This window comes from Typha latifolia, unplaced genomic scaffold (assembly GCF_019914945.1).
Source record: "Typha latifolia isolate L0001 unplaced genomic scaffold, TyphaL0001v2 contig_44, whole genome shotgun sequence".
Classification (NCBI taxonomy): Eukaryota; Viridiplantae; Streptophyta; class Magnoliopsida; order Poales; family Typhaceae; genus Typha; species Typha latifolia.
In genome coordinates this window covers 1-23,457 of record NW_027330489.1, presented here as the reverse complement: position 1 = coordinate 23,457, position 23,457 = coordinate 1, and the positions used below count along the sequence as shown (strand labels likewise).

The 23,457-nt window shown below is 39.2% G+C and overlaps 5 protein-coding genes across 5 annotated transcripts; 3 read left to right on the top strand and 2 right to left on the bottom strand.

Annotated features, from left to right (window-relative positions):
* The first annotated feature begins 537 nt into the window (after positions 1-537).
* Positions 538-3,200, top strand: LOC140802612 (sec14 cytosolic factor). Its single transcript, XM_073158153.1, has 6 exons — positions 538-609; positions 686-941; positions 2,054-2,090; positions 2,360-2,477; positions 2,767-2,877; positions 2,992-3,200. Exons 1-6 carry the CDS (start codon positions 538-540, stop codon positions 3,133-3,135), a joined length of 738 nt encoding a protein of 245 aa, XP_073014254.1. The 3' UTR covers positions 3,136-3,200.
* A 391-nt stretch (positions 3,201-3,591) lies between these two features.
* Positions 3,592-7,276, bottom strand: LOC140802615 (alpha,alpha-trehalose-phosphate synthase [UDP-forming] 6-like). Its single transcript, XM_073158155.1, has 3 exons — positions 4,503-7,276; positions 4,139-4,412; positions 3,592-4,060 (listed from the first exon to the last, which is right to left on the bottom strand). The coding sequence occupies exons 1-3, from the start codon at positions 6,503-6,505 to the stop codon at positions 3,770-3,772; spliced, it is 2,568 nt and encodes an 855-aa protein (XP_073014256.1). The 5' UTR covers positions 6,506-7,276; the 3' UTR covers positions 3,592-3,769.
* Positions 7,277-10,656: 3,380 nt separating this feature from the next.
* LOC140802611 (NADH dehydrogenase [ubiquinone] iron-sulfur protein 1, mitochondrial) lies at positions 10,657-16,738 on the bottom strand. The gene is made up of 5 exons (XM_073158152.1): positions 16,180-16,738; positions 15,843-16,089; positions 14,705-14,999; positions 12,847-13,221; positions 10,657-11,798 (listed from the first exon to the last, which is right to left on the bottom strand). The coding sequence occupies exons 1-5, from the start codon at positions 16,625-16,627 to the stop codon at positions 10,899-10,901; spliced, it is 2,265 nt and encodes a 754-aa protein (XP_073014253.1). The 5' UTR covers positions 16,628-16,738; the 3' UTR covers positions 10,657-10,898.
* Positions 16,739-17,627: 889 nt separating this feature from the next.
* On the top strand, positions 17,628-21,132 carry LOC140802610 (translocase of chloroplast 34, chloroplastic-like). Its single transcript, XM_073158151.1, has 8 exons — positions 17,628-17,827; positions 18,185-18,315; positions 18,443-18,550; positions 18,648-18,772; positions 19,647-19,908; positions 20,426-20,494; positions 20,583-20,744; positions 20,832-21,132. The coding sequence occupies exons 2-8, from the start codon at positions 18,217-18,219 to the stop codon at positions 20,940-20,942; spliced, it is 936 nt and encodes a 311-aa protein (XP_073014252.1). The 5' UTR covers positions 17,628-17,827; positions 18,185-18,216; the 3' UTR covers positions 20,943-21,132.
* An 83-nt stretch (positions 21,133-21,215) lies between these two features.
* LOC140802614 (heat stress transcription factor A-1-like) lies at positions 21,216-23,453 on the top strand (the record flags this gene model as incomplete). Its single annotated transcript, XM_073158154.1, has 2 exons — positions 21,216-21,766; positions 22,668-23,453. Coding segments are annotated over exons 1-2 (1,296 nt in total), but the record flags the coding sequence as incomplete, so codon positions are not given.
* Between the last annotated feature and the right edge of the window lie 4 nt (positions 23,454-23,457).

Here is a 23,457-nt window from a genome sequence, read left to right as displayed (position 1 = left end):
ATTAACGTAAGGTGTAAATAATAATATGTTAATAGGTAATAATCCAGAATATCCCATTGTTGCCTGGTGAGTGATAGATTCAACTATTTCCTGATCTTATGGTCGTAAGATTTCACCCACTGAAAAAAAAAATCCAGAAAAGACGTAGAATTTTATTCTTTTTTTTCCATTGATTAAAGTCCACAGACTAATCGAGTAGTCATAATATGAGATCAACTATGTCCAGTTGCATAATCTAGATAGACTATCGCTTTATCCACAACTTGCACCAATGTAACGTTTTTTAATGTGGTATTATTAAAATGCAACTAATTAGCAACTCCAAGAGTTCAAGTACAGTGAATCAAACTGCTCTCTAGTCTATTCCACTTGACCCTCATCAACCATACAACCAAACACATCCATAACTTAAAATCTCTCTCCATAATTAGATTACTCCATTTCCATAACTCATCAACCAAGCAACTATACGCACCGTTAGCCTTTAAAAGCTCCTCATCTCTCTCTATCTCTATCTCTTCTCTCTCACACAAACAAATGGAGAACAATGCTGAGATGGCCATTAAACAAATGCGAGCTTTGTTGCAGAAGATGGGTACTTCAACTGAGGTCAGTATTAGCTCAAGAATAATATGTATCCTTACTTCGTACAACTTCCCTTCATGCTCTCTACTCATTTTGTTAGAAGTATGGAGATGAGACTCTCCTTAGGTTCTTAACAGCAAGGTCCATGAACCCAGAGAAAGCTTCCAAGATGTTTGCTGACTGGGAGAAATGGAGGGCCGAGATCGCGCCATCTGGCTGCATTGAAGAGGACGAGATCTCTGCTGAGTTGGAGGCCCACAAGGCCTTCCTCCAGCTACCAAGCAAAGATGGCTACCCTCTTGTCGTCCTTCAGGCTTGCAAGCATTTCCATACTAATGACCAGCTTCAATTCAAAAGTATAACATGAATAAGTTCAATATAATTTAAGTTCATTAGATAATCTCTTCTTTTTTTTAATTAATTTCCGAGATTGTTTCTTATATAACGTATATTCGTCTTACTAATATAATTGAAAATGGAGTCAAATTGCAGATATGTCAAGAGGTGGTTTTGAAATAATGGGTCCTTTTAAGAAGGAAAAAGAGGTTGAGGAAAGACATTGCTAATCAATGAATGAATAAATAGTAAAATAACTAATAAATAAGAATAAAATGGTTGCATGAACTATTTGCAATGTTCTTGGACTTTGAGAGACGCATGAGATGATCCATTTATATTCTCTTTCCTACTTTAAAACTAATACGTGCTCTTCTTTCTACATTTGTATTTTCCTCTGCAAAAAGATGCTCCATTGAAATAGACACTATCTTGTTTCTTCTGATGGTAGGATGCTTTTGATTCGTCTTCTTAGGGCAAATTCTCTTCTTACAAACCATTGATTCCAGAAGATGCTTTGATTTGTCTTCTTTCTATGTACTGACCTCAGATACTTGTTGTAATCCCCATCATCAACATCACTATCTGAGCTGGTTATATATCATTTCCAATAGTTACATCTCAGGAGGATGAAAGAGAGACTTAAATTTGATTAGTAATCTATATAAATGGAGATTTTTTTTTACTCGTATAACTTTTATCACCAAACAGGTCCTTAGAACATTTTTTTCCAAATACTTTAAACACTAAGAAAGAAGTTAGTTGATAACACTTTCAGGGATATAAATTAACATATGATGGGGAAATAAATCTTGCAATAAAAAGGACATTATTTGATACCTTTGCTACATTTACTCTGTCCAGACACTAGTACAGTAGTGTAATATATCAGTGAGTGCCCTTTTATGCTTCACAAAGTTAATAAGATGATATCTTGTTTTAAGGAGTCTTAGATATATTATGGCAGATGGATCTCTTTGAGCATTTATTACAACTGGGTGCATATTCTTGTACACAAACAAATACAAGATCATCAAATTAAGATAATTTCTTTTTCTCTGTTCATACAGAAAATTGTTCATTTTACATTATTTTTCCTATTAATTTGTTCATTTTTTTTATGTTTTGGCAGAGTTTATTGTACATATGCTGGACAAAACACTATCAAGGTAAATTCTTTTTCAGAAACCATAACTACTTCTCTAGTTACATTCTTCCCTAAAAATCAAGTATTTTTCATGTCAATGTTAATTCATATGATCTATAAATTAAATGCTGATACAATACAAACATGGTGCTATTTTCAATTCTTGTTCTTTTTAATCTATGCTTCCTCATAGAAGTAAAGACCGAATGACCATATATTTGAGCTGAGGCTTGTCTCTCATTGTAATTGATCATTATAACGACAAAACTAATATTTATGTTTTTTTTTCAGTGCTGTAAAGGATAAGGAAACTGGATCTGAGAAGATGGTCTTTCTTGTTGATTTGCAGCACCTTGGATTAAAGAATATTGATGCTAATGGATTCCTAGCAGGTTTTCAACTTTTACAGGTAATATCTGCCAACTCTTTCAAGGCATCTAGGATTAGTCCTGATTCTAAATGCTCAGAACTCTCAAGGATTTTCGCTTTCCAGATCACCAGATCTAACAACGATTAAGAATCATGCAGCATGAAAGATTAAACAAGGCTCTCCATTTACAGGATTGCATGAGACTATACAAATAATAGACTTGAATTAATGCACAGGCTATATGATTATTACTGAATGAGAGCCCATGATGTTAGTATAGAATATAAATGATATACTTCTTACCTGAATTCCATGATGTTTGATGCAGTCATACTACCCGGAACGGTTGGTGAGGTTGTACTTTTTAAGCATGCCTTGGATCTTCGTCGGAGTTTGGAAGATGATCTCTGCATTCCTGGAGAAAGCCATTTTGGACAAAGTCTCTCTCTCTCTCTCTCTCTCTCACACATACACACACAAATATATATATACACATACATACAGGTTGAAAGTAATTTTTAAGTTCTTGATGAACTCTTCTCCATATGTATAGGTTGTCATTGTGAAGAATGAAAAGCAAAGGAAGGAAATGATTGAAGAGATTGGAGAGGAAGTATTGCCAGAATGTTATGGTGGTTTAGCTAAGCTAACACTGATTCAAGATGTGAAGCTAAGTCATCAGCCAGCAGAGAAATAAATATGTATGGCCATCTATGAGGATTGGGATGGATTTCCCTCAAAAGTCTGCTGAAAAATTATGTTATGGAGTTTCTTATTCTTAATAAAGCTCATATGTAGCTGATAGCTTATGTGCACATTTATCTTTTCTGAACATCTGCTGTGGAAAGACTGCAAAATCTTCTTGCAAACTGTAAGTGCAACTTTAGGAAGAACAAATGTGTCCAAATTATCCCCAGGCCATCAAGTAATTTTAACTCATCTCCAGTATTTTCAAGATGTATCACCTATGAGACCTCTTACAAGTTTACCACTTCATCAAAGCTCTTATTAGTTCCTGTAAGGTAGCAGGGGCAACCAAACTATTAGTTATATTTGGAAAACAAGCTCATTCAGAGACAAGCTATAAATGAGCTCTCTACCGTCAAGCAAATTAGGTTGCAGAAATGATGGCATCAGTAAATACTCTCACATGTTTATCACGCAGAAATTAAATTGAGTAGTTATATTACTCAGACAAATGGTTTAACAGCATCATTCATTTACATCTAACTAACTCAATACAATAAATGAAGAGAGGACAGGTGAAATCAGAAGGAAGAAATTCACCTAGACATCTCTTTCAAATGGCAAAACATGCATTACTACACAGTCTACAATCTTACTAGGGTTTGTGCTGAAACAGAAGCTAGTCCTTGCATCAACCTAACTATCTCAGCTGTATCATCGAGGTAATACTTTGCCTTGCTTGGCTTTTGACCAACTGTGCATGCAAAGACTTCGGCGGCGGGTGTCAGAGAAGTTCCTGCTATCGAGGTGCTAATGACCTCAAACATATCCTCATCTGACCTGTCATCTCCGATACAAAGTACAAAGTCCGGTGATAAGCCCCTGTCTTGCATAGTCGAGAGAAGACGGCGGGCTACTAAGCCTTTGCTCACACCCTGCAGAAAATTGTAGATCGTCATAAACTTGGAAAGAGTTGCTCAAAGGAAGCTAGCATCAAGAGAGTGTCACTGAACCTGTGGTTTGACCTCCACAATGTGCAGGCCACTCTTGACTGAAACTGGCTCGTTGGCAAGGACGCTATCAAGATGATCAAGAAGCTCCTTAGCTTGGCAAGATCCAAAATCGGGGTCAGCATCTTCATAAGACCAGACAAGTGCAGTTTCTCGGTCCTCGATGGTTGAACCATCAGTAGTTTCTGTGTACAGCTTCATCACAGGCTCTGCAATTTGTTTCCAACTACAATCAGCCACAGGAACGCAAGTCTCCCAATCTGCATCTCTCTTCAACCTGAAAGCAGAGAGATCAATTAAAGTGCAATCCATGTCTAACACTAAGAAGAAAATTATATAATGAATAAGTGATCAAACCTCTCGATACCTTAGAAAGTAGCCATGCTCTGCAGCCGTGCCCAAATTCTCACAAGAAGAAAACCACTCACTGAGATCGCTTCGGCTTCTTGCGCTGACTAGAAAGACAATGTTATTCTTGTCCCTACTCAAGCTGTTTAAGATATCAATGGATTGGGGGCTGGGGCTCTTATCAATCGATGCCTGTGGCATCAATGTACCATCATAATCTAAGAGAATTGCTCTGGTTTGGGTCCTTTTATAGGCTGAAACAATGTGCTCCATGGCGAGCTTCCTAAAATTCGAATCAAGAGCAACAACCCTAAATCGCAAGCCAAACCCAATACCCCAACACCTCCTCCTTGAATGATCCAGGCATGTTCTTTCCAGATCCTGCAAGAAACTATTCGCCCAATACCCAACATGATGGGTGCTGACATACCTATAGTGCTTCTCGTGTCTTAACTGCTTCTCTGGCTCGGACATTTCCAGTGCATAGTCCATTGCATCAGCCACTGCTTCTATGTTCCACGGGTTCACACGGATGGCACCGCTCAGAGAAGGAGAGCACCCAATGAACTCTGAAAGAACCAGCATACTCTTCTTTGGTGTCGAATGGTCTACACCCAATACACTATCTAACTTCTCATTCCCTTGCCGAGAAATGATGTACTCATAGGGGATAAGGTTCATGCCATCCCTTACCGCTGTAACCAAGCAGCACTCTGCCACCACGTAGTAAGCAATTCGCTCGTAGAATTGAAGTGGCTCATCGATCAAAACCACAGGCTCATATCCAGGCTCACCATAGGCATCATTAATCCTCTTGACCATCGCATAGCTCTCGTCCTGGATTTCCTTCACATCCTTCCCTCTTCCCCTGGCTGGATTAGCAATCTGAACCAAAACCACCTTCCCTCGCCACTCGGCATGCTGCTTGAGCAACTCCTCCATAGCCAATAGCTTCAAGCTGATCCCCTTAAAGATATCCATATCATCAACTCCTAGAAGCATAATCCTTCCCCTATTGCAGAACTGCTCGACGAGCTCCGCAACCTTCACTTCCGTCTCAAGGAGGCTTAGCACCGACTTGAGCTGGCCCAAATGAACACCAACTGGAAGAATCTTGATACTAACGGTCCTCCCATAGTACTCCAATCCAATGTAGCCCCTCTTTGACTCATAAGACAGTCCGAGCATCCGACTACAGCAAGACAAGAAATGACGAGCATAATCGAATGTATGAAACCCAATCAGATCAGAATTCAGTAATGCCCTGAGTAGCTCTTCGCGCACAGGCAGTGTCTTGTAAATCTCAGACGATGGAAATGGGCTATGGAGGAAATATCCAAGTTTCACACGATTAAAACGCTTGCGGAGGAAGGTGGGGAGGACCATTAGGTGGTAATCATGCACCCAGACGAAATCGTCATCTGGGTTGATCACTTCTAAGATCTTGTCCGCAAATATCTTGTTGACGGAGACATAGGCTTGCCATAATGAGCGATCGAAGCGGCCACCATGATCAGGGGATAAAGGAAGCATATAATGAAACAGAGGCCATAAGTGCTGCTTGCAAAAGCCATGGTAGTATCTTGCGAGGAGGTCGGGGGGCAAGAAGGCGGGGACGCATTTGAACGTTTCTAGAAGAATCTGGGAGACTTCGTCTTGGTCGGAGGCTGGGATTTCGTCGCGGAGGCAGCCCACGTAGACGAAATCCATGTCGGGGTGGTCGGAAAGGGCGTCTTTGAGCTGGAGGAGGAGGGAATCGTCGTCCCAGGAGAAAGTCCAGCCCTGGCCATTGGGGCGGCGGTGCGTGCGGATGGGAAGGTGGTTGGCGACGATGATGGTGCGGTCGCGGGGGGAGGAGGAGGAGGATGGTCCGGCGGAGGCGTCGGAATCGGAGTCGGAGTCGAGGTCGGAGATGATGCCGGCCACAGTCATGACCCGAGGGATCCGGCGGCTGATCCGGCCAATGGATGGAGGTTCACCGGAGGCCAATTCAAGGAGATTTGAGTAAGATCTTGACACCATTTTTCGTTTACGATACTCAAATGGAGATGAGCAGCTCCAAGATTATACTTTCTCTTAACAAAAGAAAGTTAAAAAAAAAAAAAAAAAAAACTCAAACAGGACTGGGTTTCTTACTGGAGTCTTAACTTGGAAACAGGCAAGAGAATGGAAATTTGTGACACTTTGAGCTCATCAAAGCAAGCTACGGGAGCAAAAGAGAGGAACGGAGGAAATCTAAGCTCACGAGAGTAAAGACTGCATATTTCTCTGCAAGAAAGCGGAACCTTTCAAGTAAAACAAGCAACAAAACGGCGATGAACCAAAAGCACTGAGCGAACTTCAAAGCTGGGGAGGGAGAGGGACCTTTCTTACCAAAGCAAATGGGTTTCTTAGCTAAGGTGATGGGTACTTAGGATGCTTTGAGCTTACCAAAGCAAAGATGAGAAGTGAAAACGGACGGAACCTCTGAGCTCAGGGAGATCAAAAGGCGACAAATTTATACCGGGAATCGAATCAGGGAGGTAGAACAAAAAGAAATCTACGAGAAAAAGAAAAAGAAAAGAGAAGAAGAGCTCAAAAGAGATGGCGAAGTCGAGAATTACGTATCCAAATCGCAAGGCCAGAGAAAAGCCGCAATTTGAGCTCAAATCTCCCCAAAAAAAGGACGAGAAAAATATATTTGGAAGTAATCTTTCATCTTTCCTCAGGGGAGACGAAAGAACTGCGACGCTCCTTTTATATACGAACCAGTGAGGTGAGAGCCGAGCAAAAATTGAACAAGAGAAAAGCCCAAAAAATATCTGCGGAAAAAAAAAAAGGGGGTTTCTTTTTCCAATGAGTCGTGATAAATACACTCCGTGCTTTAGAAGATGTCCTCCGTTCTCGGGAGAGCTCCCCGAGACCTGTACGTAATGACTATTTCACCCCTGCCGGACATCGACAGCACGGACGAGAGAACCCTTAGCTGTAGCCCGTGCGAGTTTGATTATCCCACGAATCACCACCACCCACGTCAGGCGGAGCCGTCCGTACCAGTCCACTGGATCACAGCTGGCACGTACGACGTGCCAATTTGGAGCAAACGCTTTCCCACCGGCCCAGGGCGCCCAGCAACCGCCACGTGGCCGACCAGATGCGTTACACAGTAACGGGAAACGTACGGGAAAAAGTTGGAGTCGCGTTTCCCATCCCCCCCCCCTCCTCTGCTCAGGATAAGGTTACTTGCATCTTTTAATCTTCCATGACAAGATTGGTAGATGTAGGAGGAGATTAGGGTTTGATGAGGTTAAAATCCAAATTCCAAACACCTTATATAATTAACAGCATAATAACTAAACCATCATTGATGATTTAATGAGTGACTACCCTATAATAACTAAAGATGCTTGCTCTGGTTGATATATTACTATTTATAAAGAAGAAGGCTAGGGTTAGGGTCTCCACTTTTGTCTGTGGATAAGATTCTCCTTCTGTTTATAATTAGATAATTAATTGTTTTTTGATTGCTTTCTTTATGCTTTAAAAGTCAGCTTAAGGGCCAAGCATCCTTCCTAGCCTTATGACTTGGATCTCAATAAAGTTCACTCAATGAGCACATTCACATGTCACTAACCTATGTTCAACTTTTGTATCTAAAAATCTACCTAAAAGAAAGAAAGAAAAAATCTATTTTTATTGAGGTGATTTGCAAGAAGAACTCATTTGAGATACCAGTGCCATCTACATCAGCTCTTGTCAAATGTTAAAGTTGCATTGAAATAGGATGCAAGAGTTGGTCACTAGACATTAAAATTAAGATCCAGAGACCTTTTTTAATTTCAACTTGGTATTGTCTGTATCATCCAAGTTGCAGTTGAAAAACCATATGAACAGAGGTAGTGATGTATCATTATCATGCCATTATATTCATAAAGATCTAGTTGATCACTTTGCCCACCAGTTCATGATTAGCTAGATGTTTTAGCTGAGGAAAGATTCATCAATACTACTAATACTTGATATGTATATATCTATTAATTATCTCTATCTACTAACTACATAATAGCAGCCGAAAACTTTGTAGCTTTCTTTATTTTTATGATGCCTGGAGGACAATAAATAGTACAACATAAACGCCAAGAGTTGTTCTTCCTGCTGAGATTATGATGCAGTGAAAAGTAGTTGGGAAAACTTTGTGGCAGCCAATCAAGCACTGCAAACTATGCTAACCACTAATGCAAAAGATCCATTCCTCAATGAAGGGAGAGTACTTTCCAAGATTCAAGTGAAGAACATGTTTTAATTGGGAAAAAGAAAGGAGTACAAAATTTCTAATTATCTTACTAGATAAGAGTCGCCAATTATTGTACCATTCCATGTTATCATGATAAAGAAATGTGATCCTCCATCCAACCTACCTATCTCTAATGAAGAGGATCTTTAAGAGAGAATATGAAATTATGGAAGAATGTTATAGGTAAAGGCATGTAAAAGGCCAAATAGTTAAATATGATTGCTTGTATATATTACATAAGCTACATCTAAACTATCCCAAATAAAACCTTGCCGTGTCATATGATTTTGAAACTAATCTCAAAGTAGTTTTGGTGGGTAGATTCAGGCTTGAAATTCAAATAGGATGGTAGGTTGGGAGACAAAAAGAGGAGCTGAATAGGAAGTACACCTACTCTCTTCACACTCACACAAAAAAAAAAGGTACACCTACCACAATACCCTCAAATATTTTTTTTGGCGAAAAAGGGGTGAGAATTTGGATTGGAAATCTTCAACAGTGACTTCTTGTGTGATTGTAAGAGAAATAGAAAAAGGAACAGCATTCCCCCCCCCCCTATTGTGTATTTGTCATTGTCATAGGACCCTATTTGAGATTATAATTTGAGAGGTGATAGAAAGTTGCTGCAAGTTAAACCACCAATAACTTCCACTACTCCTTATCCTCATCATACATTCCAACATAGTCTACCAAAAGCTGGCAATTGGAAGACATTGAGATGGTAGTGGAAGCTCCAATAACAAGCCATACAAGAACCTACAATAGTGTCCCTAATCTCTTAGGATGTATTTGGTTAGCCATAAGCATGCATCATCTCTCTCATGATGCCATCTTTGACACTCAATAATGTAGGGTGTTTTGAGTAATATGGTTGCAAAAGTTAATATTTGGAGAGGTTTCTCCTGGCTTACACTGTTTTCACAGTATTTATCTGTTCCTAATTAAGTTCTATATATATTCAATAATTCCTGGAGATGATCAATTGTACACAGAAGAGCCATGTGTCTGATGAGATGGAATTATAGAAATTAGTCACTGAATCTGACCTATCCCTGTTGAAAAAGAAAGAAGCTATTGACTTTTTGAAATGCCAAGTGGGACAAAGCCCTGAATTGATAGGAGTTCTTTATTTTGATAATTTTTAGTTAGTATGGGACATTGTATATAAGGTAGTGCTTGCCCTCTTCTCTCTACTGTTCAATGAAGCAACTTCCTGAGGATAAGGAATCAAATTATGAGACCACCAATCCATCTGGGTGGTTCTATCAGTGACTCTGACATGTGAACAAAAAGTATACAATCATGCTTTCCCTCCTTACAATATAATAGGATGTTTTAACAACAACAATTATGGTAGGTTAATTAGATATACATCAACATCAAGCTGTAAGACCCCTCCTCTTGACATGCTAGAGCATGCAGGCCTTCTTTTAAGCATATCCCAGGGTCCGACGAACTTAGCAATTTGGAATATTATTAGCTGTAGATTTGTTTTCATGTGTTTCTTTCTTATTTTTGTGGACTTGTTTTATACTGATAGGGAATCAAGAAACAGAGGTACTATTTCACTTTATATTACAATAAAGAGATAAGGATAAAAGCTCAAACAGGAATAGGATTAGCCACTCAATCATACATCTCCAGATATTTTTCATGTATCATTCCTGTTTGTTCATATTTATACTGCACATGATTGTCACAGTAGAGGAGTAACCTCTTGCCTCAGAAAGATACCAATACAATGAATCAAAGAAAACAAGTATTTTCCATTTCAGAGAAATTAAAAAAAAACACACACACACACACACGTTTTTAACTCTTAAGCAAGTCATCAGCTTCATACAGTTGAAGCTAGAAAACCAATAGTACCTTCCAAGAGCATCTCAGAATAAGCAAGAAATTGGAGAATACAAAAGGAAAGCTGCGGGTTGTGAGCATCAAATAAAAAAGTGCCCTCTAGCTTATTTAGTTGTGCCTCTGGCTCCCACAATGCAATAAACACAGTTTTGCTGCCATTTATGCTTTTAGGCAGTCAAAATTACAGACCAACTCTAATAATCCAATAAACATGCATCAACTATGTCTCTTAAGAAAGGGAAAAAGTACATGTAAATTTCTGCAAATTGAATCCAGAAATAGATTTCACTTCTTCAGCAATGTTGCACTGCACTGTGCCATGATCTTAGAAGCTCGAGTAATTGAGTCTGTCATGTAAAAGTTTTCCACAGCACTGCTGAATGGAGCCATGCTCATCTGTTGCCGGAACTGAGGCTTGAGCTCAGCAGACAATGTTGATGTTTCCCTTTCATCTACATGAACTAGATTGGGTGCCACCATCCTAATGCGGGACCTTAGAGCTCCTATATTATCATATGGCAACCGAAACCCAGCAACCTCTGACAGTGCTCGGATGATTTTCCAATCATCCCTAGCATCACCGACTGTGGGGACTGCTGGGACAGTCCACTGTGCACACCCTTCAGTATTCTCATATGTGCCTTCCTTCTCGCTGAATGCTGCTGAGGGAAATATGACATTAGCCCGGTAGACGCCCTTGTCCCCATGGTGTCCCTGATAAACTACAAATGCATCATCTGGAAGTTTCTCCAAGTTCGTATCGTCAGCTCCCATCAAATAAACAAACTTAGCAGCCTGGATGCACTCTGCAGGATTAGCCAAGAGGCCAAGGTCAAGGGCTGCGGCTTGAGCAGCATTGAGCAAAAGCACGTTAAGACCATTCCAGTCAGATCTTGTAACTTTGCCAAGTTTTGCTACTGTTTCAATGGCAGAAAAGATAGCATCTTTGTCTTCGCGTTCAAATAGTCCAGCCCCTACTATAATGGCAGGGTTCTTGGCAGAAAGGAGAGTTGAGCAGAAAGGATGACGGCCCTCAGCAATCTCAAGGAGGGTCTGAGGTCCTGTACCAAGATGTTGGTGGTCATAATTGAAATCTGACGGGGTACCAATGTAGGCCACCTTTGCTTGAGCTGCCCTGACTGTCTTTCGAATTCTTGCATTTACCATTGGAGCTTCTATTCTTGGCTGTCATTTTTAAAGAAGAGAGACAGGGGAAGCATAACATAAAAGGTATGATACCCGTATAAAATCCACCACAAAGCATTGCAAGTTTGCAACTATCCAAATATGAGTTCAGCTAAATGGAATTATTGTATGCCCAGAAGTAGCAGAGAATATCAATGTTATTACATCAGGAGTTAGAGACAGAAAAGGCGAAAAAATGATATACAGTTGTCACTTCAGCATGATAAAAATGTCTTCAGAGTAAACACAAGGGTTAATAGGTAACTTGGGTGTATTGGATTGATTGCCTGTTCAGTATTTTCTTTATGATTTATTATAAGGCATACAGAAAAGCACTTCATATTATGTGAAGTAGCAAAAGAAATATAAAAAAGCCCTTGTCATCAATGACAGGAATTTAAATAAAGGTGGTATAGATCTGACACAATTACTAGTGGTTCATATCCACATGAATGCTGATATACTTGTAGCCTATAGGAATACGGATACTGTTCAAGTGAATAGGTAGTACAACATATTTAACAACAACTAACCTGAGAAAGAGAAGAGATACAAATCAAGCCAGGATGGAATGAGAGGGGCATGACTCAGATGACAATCACAAACATATTGTACTAAGCTATATAGTACACTATGCGGCAATGCCAAGCTATATAGTATCCCTGATCCCAAATTATCTATAGTACCTTTTATTTGGATCATTGCCATAAATATTTTGCACAGAAGTTCAATACAAAGGAACAGGTTTAAAAATATACAAGAAAAACCACCCAGAAATCTAAGTTCAGTACATTATACTGGATATTCATAATGTTGTAGCGTGTAAATCTAATATGAAGGTTCAAGATATCTTTTGACAGGCAAGTGCTTCTTCATATTGGCAGCTAACTTCCTTGACATATGAGACTAACATGGAGTAAAGGAAGTGCATAAAACAAGAGACAGGTAGTCTAGAGAATATTAATGACTACTCTATCGATTTAACTAACCATGAAGTAAAACATATCACAAATGAGAGTTTGACATTTCAAAGTGAGACATATGATACCTGAGTTCCAACCAACAGGAAAACATCTGCTTTTTCAAGGCCAGAAATATTTGTGTTCAGGAGATAATTAGGCCGCAAATCTGCTTGAGGGCTTGGGCCATTCCCTTCGCATAGCACATTATTTGAACCCATTTTGTTTAAGAAATCTTTCAATGCCATCATAGATTCAGCATCAGAAAGCTGACCGGCAATTCCAACTATTTCCTCCGATTTCACTTGGTGTGCAACCTCAGCAACCACAGCAAGGGCATCACGCCAAGTAACTGCCTTAAAGCGTCCGTCAGGACCACGAATCATAGGGTCATTTAGTCTTTGCCTCTTAAGACCATCATAACAGAATCGTGTTTTGTCAGAGATCCATTCCTCATTAATATCCTGCAAAAATAATGTGCAATGAGAAAACAACCTTACATGTACCAGCTGGCTTAGTTCTGAATAACCCAGTCAACAACTAAAAGATTAAGCTCTGGTCACAATTAAAGAAGAGAATAAATAATCCCAGAATCCAGTTGCCACGATGTTTTAGCAAGCTCAAGATATAGATAAGCATAAAAGATACTGAAAAGTATGGAATAAGTAGCAAGCCATCTTCTACAATATGATATTTTCTTTTTACAAAGTCGGACTCCACCGCACCTTGATGATAAAGTGGAGGAGGGGGAAGATGATATTTAGAGACGTGGCACCCATTGTTTGATCACAAGGCACTTGGCTACATTAATAAAAGAGTCTCGATAATGTGTTGCAGATATAGAGATGACCGCGGCAGGGTGGTGAAACTGGTAACCCTAATCTTTGCATCGTGCAACTATACCATCTAGACAAGCATAGGAAAATAGTTTCCAACTTAAGGAAATAATAAAACTAAACAGACATAAGGAAAACCAGCAATGACCATAATTGCATCAATATGGGAATAATACTGCTAAAGTGAATACACTTCTCAATCCCATAAACATGTTGCAAGCATATGCATTACACAGTGGGTATATAAAAAGAAATTTACTGAGCCACTGACAACCAATTAGCAATAGCACCAGGCCCATCTTTTTCAAATTCACGGGATTTAAAAGTGTTAGTCGAAAATTTACCGATTCCATCTTGCACTAACATAAAAATACATAAACTTCTAAAAGACCACGAGTCACATGGTTGACACAGCTTTAATATTACACAAGTATAAAGCGTACATACAGAAACCAAAAGCAATACATGTTTGAAGAGGAAGCAATTTAAATATTGTCAGAGAGAAAAATGCACTAAAGAGTTACATCAATCAAAGCGAATAAAAAGAGAACATATAAATCCGTTCACAGGAAGCAATTGATGAAAATTTAGGTTATATTTAATGATATTTGTAACACTATTTGCAGAAAAAACCACAATAGGTAAAAAAAAAAAATATCGATGAAGTCAAAAGCAGGCATATGTTCTTTTCCCTGCTCAGGTTTTGTACCTTTCATAATAAACAGATCAACATACATGGTTTTGTGCACGCCCTTATTAATAAGCTAAAAAATCTTTCAAAAGAGTAAAGATAAATAATGATTTTAGTCCTCCTGTGCTTTTCCCAATGAACTGGTTCGCTGTACACGGGAAAAAGTGCTTTTGCAGTCACTTGAGGCAGATAGAACAGATTTTAGGACAACAATTTAGGACATGCTTCACTTATTAATGCTTCATCTACCAGAAAATTGCTGGAAGAATGAGCAGGAAAATGGCTGCTTCCTGCCCTTTATGGGAAAGAAAATGTGGCATCAAAGGAGTAACTAAGATAATTAAAAACATTCTAGGATGATCATTTTAATTCTCCTGAATAATAGATATTATATGAGAATAATGGCAATGGAAAACTAACCTCATTTAAACGTGGAAGAATGCGCATAACTTCTGGGCCTCTGCTATCAATTCTTATGTTTGATCCAACTGCATCAGTGATATCGATACTTTCTGTCCCTTTCAGCTCCCAATTTCTCGCTTTGAAAGCAAAAGGTTTGGATGTCAAAGCTCCCACAGGGCAGATGTCTATCACATTTCCTGACAGTTCACTTGTCATAAGCTTCTCCACATATGTCCCTATTTCCTCTCCACTCCCACGGCCTAACATACCAAGATCTTGAACACCGGCTACCTCAGTAGCAAATCGAACACACCTATTACAGACAATAGAAGACTTATATTGAGATGTTCGTAGCAGTAGGAAAAATAAAAATTCAAATTCTGACAGTCATGCAACAAATCCTCCTCGGCTGCAACCAATATTCTGATAATTTCAAATACTACAAAACTATGCATCAGAAACAAAGTCATGATACTTACCAAGTTACCATATCTAGCAGTTCAAAAGAAAATCTTGCCCTTTTGAAACCTTAGTAAGTGATATTTACTTTACAATTCTTATAATTGATAATTTGCAGCTCGAATATTTGACTAACTACAATCTCTCCTACGAAGAGCATGCAGTTGGATAACTTTTTAAAAAATCCATAACAAGATATGCAGCATATAACAGAGATACGATGATAAGGATGGTGATTTGGACACCAACATCCTTCATGCCAATCCTTTTAGGCACGAAAATCTATGCTGTGAAGCTAAAGCCATAAAAATTATTTGGCAGTAGGCATGGCAGTCTAACAGAACAACCTAGAGTATAAGATGGCCATTCCACTATATCCATTTGCAACTCCACTTTGAATAACTCCTAATTTCAGGTGCTGCATATATTTAACCTAAGCATACCTTGATAGGATAACAACAGCCTAACTATCTGTCACTGAGATGACAAGTATTGTCTTTCATGGTGTAAAAGCTCTCCTAGCCCTAATTTTCATCGTTAGAAATCTCAGAAGCACTATCGTATCTTTATACTACTACAAATTACTGTCAATCTACATTTTGCAGAAGTCCTAGTAATCAAATCTGTATTCTATGTTCTTTCAATAGTTGCCAATCTCCAGGATCCAAAGCAATAATGCAAGAAAGAAAGATCTCACCTTGTGCATTGAATGCATCGTGTCATCACCGTCTTCACCAGTGGCCCCAAATTCTTATCTACCACCGACCTCTTCATCTCCGTGAACCTTCCACGGTCGGCTCCGAACGCCATGGACTGGTCCTGCAGGTCGCATTCCCCTCCCTGATCACAGATCGGGCAGTCCAAGGGATGGTTCATCAGCAAGAACTCCATCACCCCTTCCCTTGCCTTCTTCGCCACCGGCGTATTTGTCTTAATCTTCATCCCTAATCAACCAAAAAACTCCAAAAGTCACCAAAATTCACATAAATCAGTAATTTTTAAAGACTAAAAGAGAAAGACGAGATATTTTTGACCTGGAAGGGCGGGCATGGCGCAGGAGGCGACGGGCTTGGGAGACTTCTCGACCTCGACGAGGCACATGCGGCAGTTGCCAGCGATGGAAAGGCGGCTGTGGTAGCAGAAACGGGGGATATCGACCCCGGCGACCTCGCAGGCCTGGAGGACGGTCATGCCCTTGGGGATCTTGACGGGGTAGCCATCGACGAAGACCTCGATGGCGTCGTCGGGGTTGGTGAAATGAACCCTAGCTCCGCCCACGGGGGTACGAGGCGGTTCCGGGGCTGGCTCCGGCGAGGTGGGAGCGGCGGCGGCGGCGGAGGATTCGGGCTTCGAGAGGGCGGAGGTGGAGTAGATCCATCGGTGGAGGGGATTAGGGTTTGGGTAGATGGACGGATTAAAGCGGTAGAGGTTGGATTGGAGCAAGGGTTTGGAGCGACGGAGAGCTCGAACGACGAACCCCATCGTTTACTCTCTCTCCTCTCTCTCTCTCTAGCTGCGTGGAGAGAGATCCGTCGCGCGCATATAAACTAGAAATGAGAGCGTGGCCGGTGGACGTTGCCGCCTGTAATCTACAAGATGATATCCACGTAATTAGTGAAAATAAAACAAGGGGAATAATATTTTACTCCCCTTATTTACATCACTTTATCCTTATAAATATATTTAAATTATTTTTTATATTATATTTGAACCTTCTATAAATCAAATTTGAAGATGCAAGAGACATATTAAAACATATGCATAGTGATACAATAAGAATAATGTAAATTTTAATCTAACAAAATACTGGTAAAACATAATTTCGCCAAAAAAAATCATGCCAACGCACAACGTCACTGATGCTTTATTTGCTTTAAATTTAAGGACTCTCAAGAATTGGTTCACTAACCAAACATATTTTTATCTTTTTCGTATCTAATCAAATTTATTTTAAAAAAAATTAAAGCTAAAAAATAAGACTAACTAATCTAACTCCAGGGCTTAGTCTCAAACAAAACAAAGCTTAAAAATGATAGACAAAAGGCAATAAAGTTTTAAAAAAATGATATTTTTAAGAAATTCCAGAGCCCGTGTAAACACTTAGACCGGCCCAGTTAGGCCTATAACGAACAGCTGGGCTAATCATACCATCGAAATGGGTCAAATTTAATTATTATAATCAAACATCATTAAAAGTAGAAAAGTTAATAAAAGTGAGTATTGTATGCAAAATGGTGAGCTAGATTACAAATATGTAGTTTCTCTAATAATACTATAAATGGAGTGTTATTTTAGATATATTATAAAGTTTACTTAATTCAATATATCGTTGCATGTGATAAGTTTAATAAAATATAATTAAAAAAATAACTATTGTGGTTTAGTCTAGATCTTCGGGTAAAATGACATAAATAAAATTAAGTTAGAATATATTTTCTAGTAAATATTGTATATATATATATAAAATAAAAAAATTTCTTCTCGCGTTACCTTATCCCTCTGTTTTCCGAAAACCTGTTTCATGCTTTTCCTCTCGCTTGGCTTCCCTCCTCTCCGCAAAAGAACTCACCAAAAAGCAGCTCTCAGAGGGCTTCGAGACTCTAGGTTTCGGATAGAATCGCGAACGCTCCATCTCTAGTTCCTCCAAGGACGGGGATTCTCTGTCACCTTCACTGCTCTCAGGTAAAGCGCCACATTTCCTCCATCTTTCCCTTGACAATTCTGCAGCATTTTGATACAAATCGTTGCATTTTTGTCCCTTAAATGTGTTAAAATTGGTTAGTTCCTTGTTACCATATACTCGCTGTAATTAGTGCATGCAAATTGAACAAAGAAAGGAAAGAATCCAAGTGAAAGTAGTTCGATCCCTGTCATCATTGTCTTCTGGCCTACTTGATGTTACTCAGATTGGAAGTTTGGTATCTTTGATGCTTTTTTTCTTTTTTTTTAATGCCATTTCTTCTTTTATACTATGCATATAAACTTTTGCAGTATAGTTATGTGTTTGTGGAAATTTTACTTCCTCTTTCATTACTTTAGGTTTGTTGAGCATATTTCCGGGGTGAAGCAGTATGTCGTCGCCATTAGCTCGTGAGTGGGTTGGGATTCAGCAGTTCCCAGCTACGACACAGAGCAAATTGCATGAATTATTGGGGAAATTGAAGGAAGAGGTCCATACTCTATTTCTCATATTCTCTAGATGTCACACGCAATTGATTCCTTATTATCATTTTTTTTCTCTTTTTATTTATATTATTATTTTTGTTATCTTTTAGTTATTCTTTTTTTTTTTGCTAGAATGTGAGTACATTGACAATTCTGGTGATGGGCAAGGGTGGTGTTGGGAAGTCCTCTACTGTGAATTCCATATTGGGGGAGAGGGTGGCTACTGTTAGTGCTTTCCAGGTTTTATTTTCTACCTAATATCTACTTGTGCTTAGGTATTGAAGGCATTCTCTAAAAAATCAGTAATGCGTATCGTGTGTTGATATGTGTTCTGTAGTCTGAAGGATTGAGACCCATGATGTGCTCACGATCACGAGCAGGCTTCACCCTGAACATCATTGATACTCCAGGGCTTGTAGAAGGTGGATACATCAATGAACAAGCTCTAGAGATCACAAAGAGGTGTGTATCAGATGATAACATGTTGGATGTTGTGACACTGCGAATGATACCTATATATATTCCAATTACATATACTCCACAATTTGGCGTTATGGGGTTGGACCAAAATGTGCAATAGGGCATGTATAGTCACGGATGCTAGCTTCTGAAATTTGTAAAAGTATGCCATTAGTAGATGCAAATGATCAACTGGGAGACCACTCATTATCAACCTCGAAGAAAGGAGCATAATATTAAGTAGCACATTCAAGTTTCCAATTCGGCAAGAGAAAGAAAATGAGTTGGGGTGACACATCGAACAAAACTAAAATATATTTAACTTCTTTAAAATACAGGTCATTCTTCTTTATAGTGTTATTTCATTTGCATAAGCTGCAAATTGAGTTATCTTGTTAGTTAGTGCAATAATTAGATCTGTTTGATTCCATTATCGGGAAGCCACCATTATATGGAAGTATATTGCTTCCGTGGAGATGTTTGTTGATACGTCTCATGAGATTGTGAGACCCTCGTTTAATTGTACTTACTGATAATTGAATATTGCAAGGTCATTCCTTTTAATGACATGCTTATAAACATGATTTTCAAGTAGAGCAAATATTAGATGATGTTGCTTTTTTATCCTCTTTCTAACTTGTTATGAGAAAAGGGAATTGGATTTCTGTAGTTTGATTAAGAGATTTCTTGGTATCTACTTTTTTCTCCTCGGTAGAACTTTCCATCTGCTTGAGGTGACTACTCTTTCTCTATCATGTTTATCATATTTTAATTATAGAAACCCATCAGTCTGTTTTGTTTTAATCTCTGCTCATACTATGTGTTCAAACAGTTAGTTTCATCTGGCTTCATCATCTAACGTTCTATTATATGTCAGGTTCCTTTTAAACAAGACTATCGACATACTCCTGTACGTAGACCGGTTAGATACATTTAGAGTAGATAGTTTGGATAGACAGGTCATGAAAGCGATCACCAATACATTTGGCAAAGGGATATGGCGGAGATCTTTGCTTGTATTGACCCATGGCCAGTTGTCTCCACCAGATGGGTTGAATTATGATGACTTTTTTGTGAAGCGATCAGAAGCACTTTTAAAGTACATACATCTGGGAGCTCGTATTAAGAAAGAGTTTGAGGTAATGACATAATATTTTGAATTATCATAAAATTTATATGTTTATCAAGTTTCTTTGACCTTTGAGGTTTTCTATTTTACCTTCCTTTTGCAATATATTTTTTGCTATCTAGCCATGTTCAATATGCAACATAGAAATGGTTATCCGTAAATGGTTTTGTAAATCTCTGCATCCTTACCCATCCGATGTTCTGACCTTCCATGTGAACCAGTATAAAACTGTGAAGAACCCATTCTGTGTCCTATATATGCAAATAAACATTCTTTGTAAATTTGTTATATACATCTAATTGCAAAAGAAACCTTGACGGTGTCCTCCATGCTTCATGATGATTAAATATCTAGATCAGTTACGGCTATTTGGTTTTCAGATGGCGGCTTTGAGTCATAATCATCTAAATGTTTTCTGAAGTAACATATTTGTTTCATTTTCTAGCTAGCATACTAGAGAAAGCTAACTACAATTATTATCCACAATTGTTTGGTTGGAGATATACTAATATTCCTACTTATCCTAGGAATCTACCATCCCTGTGGTATTGGTTGAGAACAGTGGGAGATGCAAGACAAATGATAGTGGTGAAAAGGTATGTCCATTCTTAGTCACTGCTTGCTTCTCGTGATTTTTGAGATTACTTTAATGTATTGGAAAATTAATCTGTTTCATGAACACAGATTCTTCCTGATGGTACTCCATGGATTCCAAACTTGGTGAAACAAATCACAGTTGTTATTTCAAATGGGAGCAAGCCTATCCTGGTTGATCAGAAGTTGATTGACGGACCCAACCCAAACAACAGGGGAAAGCTCTTCATACCACTTATTTTGGCTTTTCAGGTTATTTTCCATCATACAAAAGCAGTTCAGGTTTCGTAAAGATGATCATCTTCTTCTTTTCCTAATGCCCACTTTATTCTATTTCAGTACTTTTTTGTGGTCAAACGGATTCAACGAGCCATAAAAGAAGATGATGCAAAAGAAAGCAAGCCACTCTGGGAGCTTCGCGACATGGGATTGGCAGATCGAAAATTCTAACATACCATAATCTTCTTATTTTCTGGAGGCCATGTTCTCATCTCCTTCAGTGAGAGCTGTTAATTTTACACCTTGTTAGTTAGAGTAGTCTCAGACAGAAACATTCTTATCATCTTTCTATTGCTCATGTTTGGCTACATTTGCTCTTCTAGACCTACAACTCTGCGAGTGTTATATTCTCTTACTAGTCCTTATTGTTCTTAGCAGTGATATGTTTTGTTTCACAGTAGAAAGAACTGCAGACATACTGCATTGCGTGGAGATATGTGGATAAATCTTATTCGACTCTTCGGATTAAATCAAGGATCACGCGCATGTGCGATGCACGTGCTGCGTGTCGAACCGATCCAATTCTATTAACGAGTTGCGGGTTTACGTTCGAATCCGGACCGATCGAACCCGTTAAGGTGGTCCCCGCTATTTACTTTGGGTGCCGACTCCGCTTGCCACGTTACCCGTACCTCATCGAATCCTCTCTGCGCGACTCCTCGTCATCGTCATCTTCTCCTCCTCTTCCTCTTCCTCTTCCTCTTCCTCTTCTATCTCCAATTTGGATTAGGGCTTCTCCGTATCGACGCATCCGATCCTTCGCAGCGATGGAAGCAAACGCTGCCACCGGCGGCGCGGTGGCTCCGATTGTACCGCCTTTCCTGAGTAAGTGCTACGATATGGTGGAAGATCCCGAGACGGACGCGATTGTGTCCTGGAGTATGAGCAACAACAGTTTTGTTCTTTGGGATCCCCACACCTTCTCCCGCGACCTCCTCCCCAAGTACTTCAAGCACAGCAATCTCTCTAGCTTTGTTCGCCAGTTGAATACTTATGTATGATTTCCCTTGCATGTGCCTCTAATTCGTCGCATAATCCTTCTTCTTGGTGTCAATCTTCGTGTTTATTTTTACGTATGAACTCATGAGAGCACATTGCAAGTTGCTTTCGTGGGAACGAGAATATTTTCTTGCTTCCTGGTTGCTAGTTTTTGGATGATGAATATGTCAGCTGCTTAATATTACTGTTTGCGTTATTAGTCTTATCCTTTTCTTTCTTAATGGTGTTCGAGCTGTAATTTTCTGGTAATTTGAGGTTTTTTAGGTCATTCTGACAATTCTTGGGTGTATTTTAAGGGAAATCTTGTTTACTGTCACGATTCATCAGATATTGTGATGAATGATTTGTCAATGTATTGCATATGTCGATTTGCCTTCCAAGATTTGCAATTGATGCGTTTGACTACCTAAATAATTTAGAATTGAAGGAATTGTATGGACAATTGGCTTAATTTTAACTTTAAGATAATCTGATTTCGAACACTAGTCGATTAGTCTTGTCATGGTGGATTTACATTGATGGAATTGTTGATTAGTTCGTTAGAGCTGCAGACTTCTATCAAAATATACTGGCAGTCATCACCAAAGGCAGAAAAGGGGAAGATTACTTCTAGAAACTCTCAGGCTGGAGGCTTTAATTGGTTATTGTTTACTACTCACTTGCAAGGAAGATTGGATACTTCTGCTAATCCGGGATAGTTTCTCAAATGCTTAATCATTGACAACAATGTTTAGTAAGAAGTCCTTTATCTGATAATCATATGTTCACTTATAATGATCAAACAATGTTTTCGAATAGATAGATGTTCACAGTATCTTGATCTTTTATCTTGCTTTAGTTTACATTTTCAGTGTATAAGTGATTCATTTAATTGTTGGTCTTTTTTCTTCTGATCAGGGTTTTCATAAAGTTGATCCTGATAGATGGGAGTTTGCCAACGAGGGATTTCTAAGAGGACAAAAGCATCTGCTGAAGACTATTACAAGGAGAAAGCCCTCTCATAATGCCGCACAGCTGCAACAGTTGCAAGGAAAAAATACATCCGTCAATGCATGTGTGGAAGTTGGAAATTTTGGTTTCACTGAGGAAATTGAGAGACTTAAGAGGGATAAGACTATTCTCATGCAGGAACTAGTAAAACTCAGGCAACATCAACAAAGCACTGACCTTGAATTCCAAAGCCTGAGACTGCGTCTCCAGAGAATGGAAAAAAACCAGCAGCAGATGGTGTCATTTCTAGCTAGGGCTGTTCAGAATCCCAGTTTTCTGGCTCAGCTTGTTGAGCAGAATGTGAATAACAGACGGAGGCCTGAGGCAAACAAGAAAAGACGCCTTACTGATCGTCAAGATGGTTTTATAGGTAGTCTAGAACCTCCTTCTGATGGCCAGATTATTAGGTACCAGCCCTTCATGGCTGAAGTCTTTAGTTCAGCCATGCCACCAGAATCAGATGCTGATTTGTCAGGCAACTTGCAGCCTTTGTCAAATGGGGTCAACGACTTGTATACAGATGGTGAGCCTACTGGGGTTAGCCCAGCTTTGTCAGCAGGAGATTTTGCTCTGACAGATTATTTTGAACAGCTTTTGGCTAGCCCTCCTCCTGAGTACTCTGAGCAAAGTTATCCTCAATCCCTGAATGTTCCAGACTTCACAATTGATGACTTTGAATTGCCAGAGCAGGAGATTC

Excerpts from the sequence above, each read along its gene's own strand:
- LOC140802611 (XM_073158152.1), bottom strand. The coding sequence starts at position 16,627 with ATGGGGTTCGTCGTTCGAGCTCTCCGTCGCTCCAAACCCTTGCTCCAA. Across the intron at positions 16,090-16,179 it reads CGCCATGCCCGCCCTTCCAG|GGATGAAGATTAAGACAAAT; the intron begins GTCAAAAATATC and ends TTGGTTGATTAG. Across the intron at positions 15,000-15,842 it reads CGATGCATTCAATGCACAAG|GTGTGTTCGATTTGCTACTG; the intron begins GTGAGATCTTTC and ends TGTCTGTAATAG.
- LOC140802610 (XM_073158151.1), top strand. The coding sequence starts at position 18,217 with ATGTCGTCGCCATTAGCTCGTGAGTGGGTTGGGATTCAGCAGTTCCCA. Across the intron at positions 18,316-18,442 it reads TGGGGAAATTGAAGGAAGAG|AATGTGAGTACATTGACAAT; the intron begins GTCCATACTCTA and ends TTTTTTTGCTAG. Across the intron at positions 19,909-20,425 it reads GTATTAAGAAAGAGTTTGAG|GAATCTACCATCCCTGTGGT; the intron begins GTAATGACATAA and ends TACTTATCCTAG.
- LOC140802612 (XM_073158153.1), top strand. The coding sequence starts at position 538 with ATGGAGAACAATGCTGAGATGGCCATTAAACAAATGCGAGCTTTGTTG. Across the intron at positions 942-2,053 it reads TGACCAGCTTCAATTCAAAA|AGTTTATTGTACATATGCTG; the intron begins GTATAACATGAA and ends ATGTTTTGGCAG. Across the intron at positions 2,878-2,991 it reads AGAAAGCCATTTTGGACAAA|GTTGTCATTGTGAAGAATGA; the intron begins GTCTCTCTCTCT and ends CCATATGTATAG.
- LOC140802615 (XM_073158155.1), bottom strand. The coding sequence starts at position 6,505 with ATGGTGTCAAGATCTTACTCAAATCTCCTTGAATTGGCCTCCGGTGAA. Across the intron at positions 4,413-4,502 it reads GAGCATGGCTACTTTCTAAG|GTTGAAGAGAGATGCAGATT; the intron begins GTATCGAGAGGT and ends CTCTGCTTTCAG. Across the intron at positions 4,061-4,138 it reads TTGTGGAGGTCAAACCACAG|GGTGTGAGCAAAGGCTTAGT; the intron begins GTTCAGTGACAC and ends AATTTTCTGCAG.